We start from the raw sequence: 12331 nt of genomic DNA on the forward strand, positions 1-12331 counted from the left end.
AGTGGACAGCCCAAAATTCAGAACAAAATGGTAAACTTCTCTTCTTCATCTGAGTACGCGTTTGAACTGTAACTTAATTTGTTTGGAGGTCGAACTGTAGTTCAAATTATGTAGTTTAAGAGCTCAAAATAGCACACAGGAAGAACGTTGAGAAAATGCTTCAACCAGCTTCCTAATTTTTGTCATTTTTATTCTTACTAGGGACCAGGTTCTGCAAATTGAGACAAATATAATTGGTACTGTGGCAAATATCCTGTCTGGTGTTTAGTAATTCTTCAGCAAAATCTGACAACTCTGAAAAAAGTGCTGTTAAGTCTCAATAAAAAAAGCACACAAATGATTAAGAGTTACTGTAATTTCATTGATGGACAGTCGGTAAGGGGAAGAACATTTGTAAGATCTAATTAACAGTAATGATAAAACCAATGTTGGGTTTTGTTATGTAAAGAACTATCAGAGAACCATGAAGATTATTAATTAGTGCTATTCAATAGAAGTGTGTTTACATATATGAGTCTAATCAGAACTGTCTTTCTCAATTGTCCTCTTCAATATTCAGGGAGTGCATGTTTATTCTTTTGGAGGTAAAAATAAAAAAGAAAAGGAAGAATGGAAAATGGCTTTTATTTCACACAGATGGAATTAATCTTCTGATGCACCAATTAATTTTCAGTGGTTTAGGTTTCTTTTTCTGGTTTGAAAGAAATGTGCAGCGCTGATTTTATTGCAGAAATAATGGCTTGTGTTGGATTTAAAGTAAGAGTTAAGATGACAGGCAGAAAAGTTTGCAATATCTCAGCTAAGGTCCTAGTTTGAACAGTTAGACTGTAAATGTGAAATACAGCTAATCAAATGCAAATATATGTAATGTCACTGGCATATCTGTCCTTTCACCCTCACTCACCTGATTTAATGGGCATATTAGAAATATTTAGATTACAATGTAACAGATCTGTTTTATAGCCTAATGAGATTAACACCTTCCTAAAAAAGCTGCTTTTTTTTTCCTCCATTAACTCCTGAAGAATTGAGGTCCCATGGAGATGCCTGCATTGTAGAAGTCTACCTTTGGCCACAACCTTGTTCCCTCAAATTGTGTGAAAGTGTGTATACACACATGATGCATCAGTCAATGCAAATTTGGTCTAACACTGAACTTCAGATAATAAATGTCAGCGTTTTACTTTTCAACAGTACAGGTTGGGGGTGACCTGCTGGAGAGCAGCTCAGTGGAAAGAGACCTGGGAGACCTGGGAGTCCTGGTGGACAACAGGATGGCCATGAGCCAGCAATGTGCCCTCGTGGCCAAGAAGGCCAATGGCATCCTGGGGTGCATCAAGAAGAGTGTGGCCAGCAGGTCGAGGGAGGTCATCCTCCCCCTCTACTCTGCCTTGGTGAGGCTGCACCTGGAGTGCTGTGTCCAGTTCTGGGCTCCCCGGTTCAAGAAGGACAGGGAACTGCAGGAGAGGGGACAGCAAAGGGCTACCAAGATGATCAGGGGACAGGAACACCTCTCTTATGAAGAAAGGCTGAAGGATTTGGGTCTCTCCAGTCTGGAAAAAAGACGGCTGAGGGGGGACCTTATCAACACTTCTAAATACTTAAAGGGTGGGTGTCAGGAGGATGGGGCCAGGCTCTTTTCAGTGGTGCCCAGCAACAGGACAAGAGGTAATGGGCACAAACTTGAGCATAGGAAGTTCCACCTAAACATGGGGAGGAACTTCTTTACTTTGAGGGTGGCAGAGCCCTGGCACAGGCTGCCCAGAGAGGTGGTGGAGTCTCCACCTCTGGAGACATTCCAAACCCACCTGGATACGTTCCTGTGCAACCTGCTCTAGGTGACCCTGCTCTGGCAGGGGGGTTGGAGTAGATGATCTCCAGAGGTCACTTCCAACCCTATGGTTCTGTGATTCTATGAATATGGTCTTACAGTTGAGCAGTATTCAAATTCCAAAGAGCAGTGAGCAGCCTTTGCCCTGGAACCTCATTTGTGCTCTACCAACTCTGTTCCAAATTCTTTGCTGACTTTTTCTAGCCCACTAAGTTCTGCCACGTGCCTCAGTCTGTTCCTTATTAGTCCCTTTGCTAGATTCCTCTGCTAGAACAGCCAGCTTCCCAGAAACAACTCGTCTAATAGCTCTTCGTTCTCTGAGTTTCAGGCAATATGTAATAGGTCTCCCAAAATGCCCTTCAAAAACCTTTGTCAAATGTAGGTCTTGCAAGTTCTGGAGAGTTGTGTCTCCTGCTTTGGCATATCTTGTGATTCATTTTTCTTCATATCTTTCCATCTCCATAACAAAAAAAACCCACCCAAAAAGCCGTTTCCTTCATTTAAGGCTGCCTTGGGGATTCTTCTTGGATGATAACTCAGTTTCAGGAAGTACCTTATTCCAAGTCTTGCTCTCATCAACAAATTTTGGAAGATTAGTTGCAAAATTATCAATTTACATTAATTTGCAGTCGCTGCACCAGGGAATAACAGACATGTTTTATATTTATAAAATATTCAAAGCTCTCATTTATTTGGAACTTAAAAGATGTAGAAATTGAATCAAGAAAAGGCAAACAATTGTGTGATGCTGAACTGTGTTCCTAGATATCTGCTGCGTATCTCAATATTTCTGAACATTCAGTTCAGTAAGAGGATTTTGCAATGGGCAAACAGCTCCTTCTGGTTTAGCAAGCAACACATTTTGGAGAAATATTTGGGGGCCATTATGTTATTCAAAATAATTCCATCTGAACCATAGCTTTCCTTATCTCAATTTATTTGCCTTGAATTTGTGCAGTTGTGTCTTACAGACCGCAACCTCTTTGAGGCAACAGCTACTATTTCTTGAATGCTTGTAAAGGTGCAAATCTGCACCTGTCTCCGTGGCCTCCTTGGCTCAGGAATTACCATTGTTTTCAAGTCTCCAGTGGCACTAAGCTTGTCTTTTGTCACAAGGGACAGGGAAGACCTATTTTTTGCTCTGTGGACTGTTTATGTGGTATCCACAAAGGGTAGAAAAACCTCTCAGACCTTTGAACTCCAAAATCTACTTCATAAGGTATCTGGAGTGCCAATGACCTAAACTTTAAGGCATTATGATAGCAAAGTTGCCTCTACTTGGTGGAACCAGGATCCAGACCGTGTGGCTGTATCTGTACTGTTAAATTAGCTGCACCTGGAATCGCTTCTGGGGCTGGAGTCCAAATATCATGGAAAAGTTCACATCCATATTATTAAACCCTCTTGGCTTCCAAATCAGGGTAGGTGCAGTTTGCAGACTATTGGGAATGTCCCCTGGCTCGTGCTAGCTCCAGATTTGTTCCCCAGGAATAGTTTGGGAGTTGGCTATTGTTTGGCCCAGGCCAAAAGTGCAACAAGGAAAATGTAATAGCGTAAATGATTGAGTCCAGGCCTAAGCCCAGTTTCTTATTCGTTTACTGACATAAATACAATGGATTTATTACTCACAGCAGAGAGAATGAAGTGAACATCAGTGGTGGGTCACTGTGAAATCAGAGGCTTAGTCTGTTGTATAATACGGCAGGGAGAAAAACACTTGTGATTAGTGGAAGTGAAAGTCAAGCCATCAGTCAGTGACACCTGACACACCCAGGCCCTCTGCTGGTTTGAGGCCCTTCAGTTTACCTGTGCTTTCACTTAACCTGAGCTGATTTCCTTTTGGTGATGTTGGAGCAGGTATTTACTAGCTTCAAATGTTGTCCCTGTACTGTATGCTGGATTTGATGGTCACCAGCTTGGTTCAAAGCCAATGGGCTGAACTCCTTATTCATCCAGTATCTATTTAGACAGCATTTCCATGCAGCTTGAGACATATTTGCTCATAACGGTCCATACTTTAGGAAATTGAAGTGTTGCTGGACACTGCAATAGATAACAGGGTTTTTTTCCTTACAAAGAATATTTCTTTCAAGCATTTTTGAGAGCCAGCAAGACACTTTTGCATCCTCCTTACAGCAGGTTCTCACATTTCCTGGAAATATTTACATAGGCAATATAAAAACAAAACAAAACAACAACAAAAACAAAACAAAAACCGTGGGAAAATGAATGGTCTAATGGGAGGGGAAAATGGGGCTCAGATCTGTGTCCAAACAAAAAGTGGCTTAGTAGCAGAAAACTCAATCACTTGCCAATTATGTTCATGATTAAACAACTCATGGAATAAGGGAATATCTCTCTATGGTGTCTTTGAAATTAAAATCTAAAAGAAGTGCATTCTCCTTTATAAATTATTTTCCTGTTTGTTTTGTTTCTTACAGATGCTGGTTTGGAAAAGAGCCAGGGAAATATATCGACTACATATATCAAGGGCCAGTGATTCTTGTTCTTCTGGTAAGCACATATGTGGGTGGAAGGACACTGCCATCTCCCATTGAGGCATAATTTGATAGGCATCTGTGATCATCCATATCTACTTTTATGTAAAATAAAACAAACAAGGTTAAACTTCTTCAGCTGTTCTCTGAAGTTGCCACAGTAGCTAACAGTGCAAGTCAGAAATGCAGTGATCTGGTTTTGGCTGTTTCCTTGACCTTAGGCCATTCTTTCTTTCTCCCTCTGTAATGCTGTTTGCCTTCCTTTGTACAATGTTTTGAGGTGTGGGAAGGAAAAATGTTCAAAACCAGGAGGTACGTTACAATATCTGCTCATCCACTTGAGGCTCTTGAGAACTAGGGCAATTTCGTCATGCATATTGATTAGAAAAGTGTAGCAATCGTGGTAAGGAATTGCATGTCCTTGTAGTCATCTACGTCCTCTTCATCCCCATCATTACTGCGTGTTTGTTTGTTAGCTTTTGTGTTGTTAAGTTTCCTTTTCAGTGCCGCCTACAGTTAACGGGCTGTTTATCTGTTTACCCAAGACTCTGTCTCCTGTGCCAACCAACAGTAGAAGGAAGCTCATTCATAAACCATTTTGAACCTTCAACTAAAGCGCAGTGATGCCTTCCCAAAAAATATTGGGTGTAGTTGGAAACGATCAATGCTATTAGAAAGGACAATGCTGAAAAACCCCATTCTACTCTTCCACTCCTTTGCACTAAAAGCCACCTAGGAAGAAGGCAGATGCCCTAAAAGAGAATTCACAGGGCACAGTGGGGTCCCCTGTCTCAGGGAACCAAGAGCCGTCCCTTAAGCCACTCCCACACCTATGGAGAAGGTGCAAATGCTCCACAATAGGCAGCCGCTGACAGCTTTTTCAAGGCTAAGAAGCTTTGCGCTCTCACCTTGTCAGTGCTGTGCCTTTCACGTGATTTAGCCTGAAAAAAGCTTCTCTGTTGCCTAGGAAGCCAGCTACTAAACTGAACGTTTCCTAACCTGAAATCATGAGAGTTAATTTCTGTGTTAATTGTTAAGATGCAGCAAACAGATCGTATCGTGTGTAGTTAAAAAGAGAAAAAAGGGTAGTAGGTGTCTGGTTTTATGTAAAAAGTCTTTTCTTTATATTGTAAGGAGGGAAATAAAATCAGTGTGATACACACAATATACTTGTGTGTCATCAAGGGAGCCACCCCAAAAACACATAGAGCCTCACAGTAAATTGTGAGAGACTAACTCACAAGCAAATCCTATTTAGACAAAATAAGGTAGCAAGTTTGCAATACTTGGAGCATTTAGTCTTCACATCATTGCCTAGAAGTCTGTGAATCTGTGAATCTACCATAACCCCTTCAGTCAACAAGATCTGTAAAGTCCTTGGCAGCATCTCTGGCAGATACCATAGGTACCTTAGAGTCATAAAAACAGCTTTGTTCTCCCCAGAATGGTAATTTCTATTTAAAGACCCCAAAGAGGCACAGAAAATGGAGGTACAGTTGAAGGCTGAGGGCATTATACCTGCCTCTGATTTAGAGCAGCCTTGAGACCCGTCTAAACTGAGACAGTAACTATGCTGCCCTGAACTGACATTGTGTATTGAACCTTTCTACGTTGGCCTGCACTTGAGCTCTAATTAAAGCATTAATGAGATAACAACAGTAATTGCACTGTGGGCTGGAAAGCAGCTGATATATTTTAGAGAAGTAACAGAAGGGCAAGCCCTTCCTTCCCTCTCCTTAAGGTTGCTCCCATCAGAAAGCACTGCTGGAGGAGGAAAACAGCTCTCTGGAAATATAGTTTAAAAGGCAAATCTGAAAACTCCTGTTACAATACACTCCTGATTGATTGACAGATTGTGCCCCCGTCTTTTTGGTTTTTTTAAACAGACAGTTGAGTCCTGTGTTTATAATTAAAACACACAACTTCACAATGTGTTAAAGCAACTTGACAGGCTCATTTTTTGATCCTTACGCAAATAAAATCAAGTCATATATAATGACTCAAGCATCTCTTATTATTATTGGGGTCACTGACCCTTTCAAGGGTGCCATGAGAAATGCTGGATTCAGAGCACTGAAGTTTGACGTCTGCCATGTACTCAGGGCAACACAGGCAAACGTCGCCCTCCCCCACCCCGTATGTCAGTGTGCCTCTGCCTTAACATAGATCATAGAATAGAATCATAGAATTGTTTAGGTTGGAAAAGACCTTTAAGGTCATCAAGTCCAACCATCAACCTAGCACTGACAAGTTACCATTAAACCATGTCCCTCAGCATCACATCTACACGTCTTTTAAATACTTCAGGGATGGTGACTCAACCACTTCCCTGGGCAGCCTGTTCCAATGCTTGGACAACACTTTCCGGGAAATTTTTCCTCATATCCAGTCTAAACCTCCCCTGGCACAGCTTGAGGCCGTTTCCTCTTGTCCTATCACCTGTCACTTGGGAGAAGAGACCGACCTCTACCTCCTTTCAGGCAGTTGTACAGAGCGATAAGGTCTCCCCTCAGCCTCCTTTTCTCCAGGCTGAAAAACCCCAGCTTCCTCAGCTGCTTCTCATAAGACTTATTCTCCAGACCCCTCACCCGCTCCGTTGCCCTTCTCTGGACCCGCTCCAGCACCTCAGTGTCTTCTTTGTGGTGAGGGCCCCAAAACTGGAGCCAGTACACGAGGTGTGGCCTCACCAGTGCCGAGTACAGGGGGACAATCACTTCCCTAGTCCTGCTGGCCACACTATTCCTGATACAGTCCAGGATGCTGTTGGCCTTCTTGGCCACCTGAGCACACTGCTGGCTCATATTCAGCTGGCTGTTGACAAACACACCCAGGTCCTTTTCTGCCAGGCAGCTCTCCAGACACTCTTCCCCAAGCCCATAACACTTCATGGGGTTGTTATGACCCAAGTGCAGGACCCGGCATTTGGCCTTATTAGACCTCATACAATTGGCCTTGGCCCATCGATCCAGCCTGTCCAGATCCCTCTGTAGAGCCTTCCTACCCTCAAGCAGAACCACATTCCTGCCCAACTTGGTGTTGTCTGCAAACTTACTGAGTGTGCACTCGATCCCTTTTTCTAGATCATTAATAAAGAAATTAAATAGAACTGGCCCTGATACTGAGCCCTGGAGAACACCACTTGGGACCAGATGCCAACTGGATTGAACTCTGTTCACCACTGCTCTTTGCCAGTTTTTAACCCAGCAAAGAGTATGCCCATCCAAGCCTTGAGTAGACAGTTTCTCCAGGAGAATGCTGTGAGAAACGGTGTCAAAGCTTTGCTAAAGTCTAGGTAGACAACATCCACAGCCTTTCCCTCATCCACTAAGCGAGACACATTATCATAGAAGGAGATCAGGTTTGTCAAGCAGGACCTGCCTTTCATGAACCCATGTTGACTGGACCTAATCACCTAGTTGTCCTGCATGTGCTGTGTAATGGCACTCAGGATGATCTGCTCTATAACCTGTAGATGGGCGTCACATTTGTTATCTTCCAGTCAACTGGGACCTCCCCAGTTAGCCAGGTCTGCTGATAAAAGATGGAAAGTGGCTTGGTGAGTACTTCTGCCAGCTCTCTTGGTACCCTTGGGTGGATCCCATCCGGCGCCATAGACTTGTGTGTGTCTAAGTGGTGTAGCAGGTTGATAGCCATTTCTCCTTGGATTGTGGGGGTTTCATTCTGCTCCCTGTCCCTGTTGTCCAGCTCAGGGGGCTGAGTACCCAGAGAACAACTGGTCTTACTGTTAAAGACCGAGGCAAAGAAAGCATTAGGTACCTCAGCCTTTTCCTCAGCCTTAGTCACTATGTTTCCCCCTGCATCCAAAAAGGATGGAGATTCTTCTTAGCCCTCCTTTTGTTGCTAATGTATTTATAGAAACGTGTAAAAATGAAGACAAACTGCTGCTTTCTCCATCCCTCCAGTGAACAATGGTCACCAGAAAAGGAAGACACAGAGATTTCAAAAATAGTACAACTCTGTGACCTCTTTCGGTCACAGCTAATGAGTTAGATTTGAACTAATGAAGAATTGAAATGTTCAGCTGAAGTTCATGTTTTATGAAATGACAATTTTTTTAGGAATGCTTTATAGGACAATTCTGTGAGAGAACTATCCCTGTGTACTGCTGCAAACATAAAGAGATATGAATGATACTAGAAGAATTTAGTTACTTCCAAAAGAGGGCTTACACTGAAAGCTAAAAGTCTAAAAACTCCATCAAATTACAGTTCCTGTCCACATGCCAGCACTCAGCCTGTGGCAGTTAAAATTGGTTCCACCCACTTCAGTTAGTTAAGAGCCAAGTGCCTGGCGTACAGCTCAGATGAGTTCTGTTTACCTGTTAGACAAAGGTAGCATCAATACGCGTCCAAGAGGCATCATTATGCCAGCCAGGGGCAACGCGATTCAAGTTGGTAAATATTCTTAGTTCCAGAGGGCTAAAACCTGCTTCTAAAGATGCCAAGTCTCTTTAAAAGAAATGAGGATTTTGTCTGTCAAAAATTATTTCCACTGGTTTTGATTTTTCATTTCCTTGCCTCTATGCATTGAACTGCTGCAGCACAAGGTAGCATAACACCAAGAAACAGGTCATGCAGAAGTTCTGAGCTTCACTGGGAAAAGCAGATTGGCCAAAAATAAAGGTCTTTGATCGTGGTAGCAGTCCTCAAGTCCTTCCTTAAACCATATTATTCTCATGTTATATCTGAGGGTACAAAAACTTCAAACAATGCGGTAGAGAGATTTGTTTGATTGCTTTCCCACTTGTCTTTAGAAAAAACTTGAACATTGTCTTGGGCTGAAAACAGGAAAACAATTTTAGACACAATTTCAGAGGTAAAGGAAATTGGGTATAAATGTCGATCCTGAGTATTGGGTGAGAAACCTCTATGATTATTGACAAAAAATGTGAGGGAGAAAATTTAGGTAATCATCCTTCTTTGTTTCATTCCTGAATGGATTTTGGCTTGAACATATCCCAGGAGAGACCTAACCATCCAATATGTCAGATGCTTCAAAATTCAATTTCTGATAGCACTAGAAAAATAAATTCTGTTTGATGTTTTCTCTTCAAATTAGTTTGGTTTTGTTTTTTTTTTTTAATTTCTGGTATCTTCCCTCAGAGTGGCATAACCAAGTTTAAATCATACATCCCTCTCTGAAGGTAAAGAAGGGGCAAAGGGTTGGAAATACATGCCAGGGAACTGAATTTCAGGCTGATTTTATTAAGAGATCTACATTTCTTATGTGCAATTTTAAATGTAATCCCTGTCAAAGAACTGGTGAACCGTGAAAACACAGCAAGATCAGAGGACGAACCTCAGAAAATAGGCACTGGAGGCAGTCAACTGAGCTGCTTTTTTTCTCAGTGACTACTGTTACGAACTGACCCCAGATATGAACTGCTCTGGGATATTTTTAAGAGCTAAAATTTTATTAAATTTTCAGTTTTTCAAACAGGCAGATCAAATATTCAGGTTTTTTCAAACCTTACGTTCAGCTTTAATAGATTTTTTTTTTCCCTCGGGCTTGAGAACTGAACAGTTTTCTAACCTCTGCTTTTTGGGTCTCGTTGAAAATAATTCACCACAATCAATTAACTGCTGGCATAAGTGGGTATATGAGCTGATAGGGAGACTTGGAGTTCACTTCTGCCTCTGCCTTCATCAGTTATTTACTTTTGAACAAGTTAGATTGCTGCTCTAGTTCTCAGTTTCCCCAGCTATAAAGCAAGCTTAATGATACTTATCTTCCTTTGTAAAAAGCTTTGAGATTCCTGGATGACAAGTGCTGTAGAAGAGTTAAGTGTCCTTCTGAAGATAGGCTCATCCTTACTGCAGTGTGGAATTTTGCTCAGGACACAGCTGACACGTGTACCGACGTGGTCTTTATGACGTGCAATCAGTAACGATGCAGGATTTTTGTGGTGGCAAGATCAAAGCTTGCCCCACTACTCAAGGTGTGACCGCACAAATGTAATTTTATAGCAGCATCCTATTCTCCGTTTTATTTTCTTTTTGTTTCTCAGTAATTCCACACATTTTTGTTTCCTTTCTTGAGTACCACTGGGAACCGAGATGAAGTTTTCAGGGAGCTAGCCAGTGTAATTCCAACATTTCTTTTGTGAATGAAAATACCCAGAGCTCATAACTCTTCATGTAAAGTTAAGATTGCTTTACTTCCCCGTTGTGTTACCTTTATATTATGTGATCTCATGTGCAGTGTTTTTGCCTGGTCACTTAGTGTTGTGAGTCCCTATACACCTCTTGGCAATCAGCTTTTATTTTTGCTATCCTGGGTAGCTTAGTGTCACTAAAAATCTGTCATCCTGCTCTTCATTCCCTTTTATAGACCACTAAGGTCTACGTAAAACAACACAGATCTACCAGTAGCCTCTCTCCATTGAGAAAGCAGACCATATATATATATATATATATATATATGTATGTATTCCTATCATTTCTGTCTTGCATTTCTATATAGTGCTCTTCCCTCCAAACCTCTAACAGCCAAATTTCTACAAGGGCCTTTGGAGAAAGAAATTCTGATTCCTTTCAGAAACCTGAGTAGACTATTCGCTGGATGTCCCTTGTCCCCCTGCTGACTCTTTCGGAGCACTTCACAAACCATGCAGTTCTTCCCCTTTACACCTTATTTCTACAAACGCTCTTTTTCACAGTGCTTGCAAAGAATTTGTCCAGCTCCAGCTCGGCTTCAGGTTGTGGGATATAGCAATATCTTATATATACCCATCACTGGCTGATGTTCTGGAAGACCATGTCATGGAGAAAGTTTCAGTAAATATCTGAGTTTGTTTAGTTTTTCAGAACCAAGGCTGTGGAAAGGTACGGTGTTTTTTACAGGTATGTCCCAGAGGAGAGTGGAGGTGCTTAAGCTTATCAGTAATATTGACAAAAATGAAACTGTCATAAGTGACCATTAATATGTTTAAGCTAAATTAACAGGACTTCATAGAAGTAGGCTTCATTAGCTGTCTTCCTGTAGAATAAAGGAATAGTAACAAATTATTTAATATTGCCCACATGTGCAAAGGATGTTTCAATACAACTGATTACAACAGCTATAAGACTTGACTCAATAATTCTTCCCATTCTGGGTCCTAATTCATCACTGTAATGATACTGTACAGTGTTCACACTTTTTTTTCCTTTTTTTTTCCTTTTTTTTCCTTACACTTCTGAAGAGCAGAGCTGTCTTTCTGCCATCCTGTTACATACACCTTTTTCCAATATGTCTTTAAAAGTATGACAGGTAGGGGAAATAGGTTTATTAAGCAACTTAACCAATATTTATGGAATCCATTCCTTTCTGATATCATCCAATAAACAAAATCTGTTAAGATCTTAATCTTGATCTTCACTTCCTTTTGAGTGACTGTAACACTCCACTCAAAAGTTGCAGCCCACATTGCTACAGTTCCTTTCTTTTAATCTTCTAAAAAAGTCATACAGGTTTGTTCACTTGCCATTTTATATATAGAAGCATTGCACCTATATATATCTCTGTATGTATTTCATTTTTGTTATTTTCTGAAAGGCATTCCCTACTTCTGTGCAAGCATCTTCCTTGTTGATATAATTGCTTCTCTGAATAATTTCTTAGTTTCTGCTGACTCTTTTCACACGTATGCTTCCATTTCTGCATTGTTCTGTTCAGAGACTGAGATTATTTTTTAAATTATTATTTATATATCTTTTTCATTTTCCCTTCTCCTTCCTGTCTGACTGGCTTATGTTTTTTCTCAACCACTGGATTGGTGATTAATTTAGTTTTCCTATTGATTTTTTTAAATTTCTTTCCCAGTTCTTCCACTGCTACCACGGTTGTAGTTCATGACCTGCAAACTGTTGACATCCCTGAATTTTTCTTAGAAGATAATTATCATAATTTTCACTGATTTGCAAGCATGCTGTCATAGTTACACACAGGATAAAGTTAATATGTTAATTTGATTACAATCCATCCAGAATTTATCTCCAAT

General features: G+C 41.1%; 1 protein-coding gene across 3 annotated transcripts in view; it reads left to right on the plus strand.

The window, feature by feature from the left end:
• Positions 1–12331, plus strand: part of CRHR2 (corticotropin releasing hormone receptor 2) — a 168019-nt gene that overhangs the window by 125908 nt on the left and 29780 nt on the right. For all 3 annotated transcript variants that reach the window (XM_074573998.1, XM_074574000.1, XM_074573999.1), the window contains one exon: positions 4273–4345. In XM_074573998.1, coding sequence (XP_074430099.1) covers positions 4273–4345 — 73 coding nt within the window. The remainder of the gene's footprint in view (positions 1–4272; positions 4346–12331) is intronic.

Source organism: Larus michahellis, chromosome 2, assembly GCF_964199755.1.
Source record: "Larus michahellis chromosome 2, bLarMic1.1, whole genome shotgun sequence".
NCBI lineage: Eukaryota > Metazoa > Chordata > Aves > Charadriiformes > Laridae > Larus > Larus michahellis.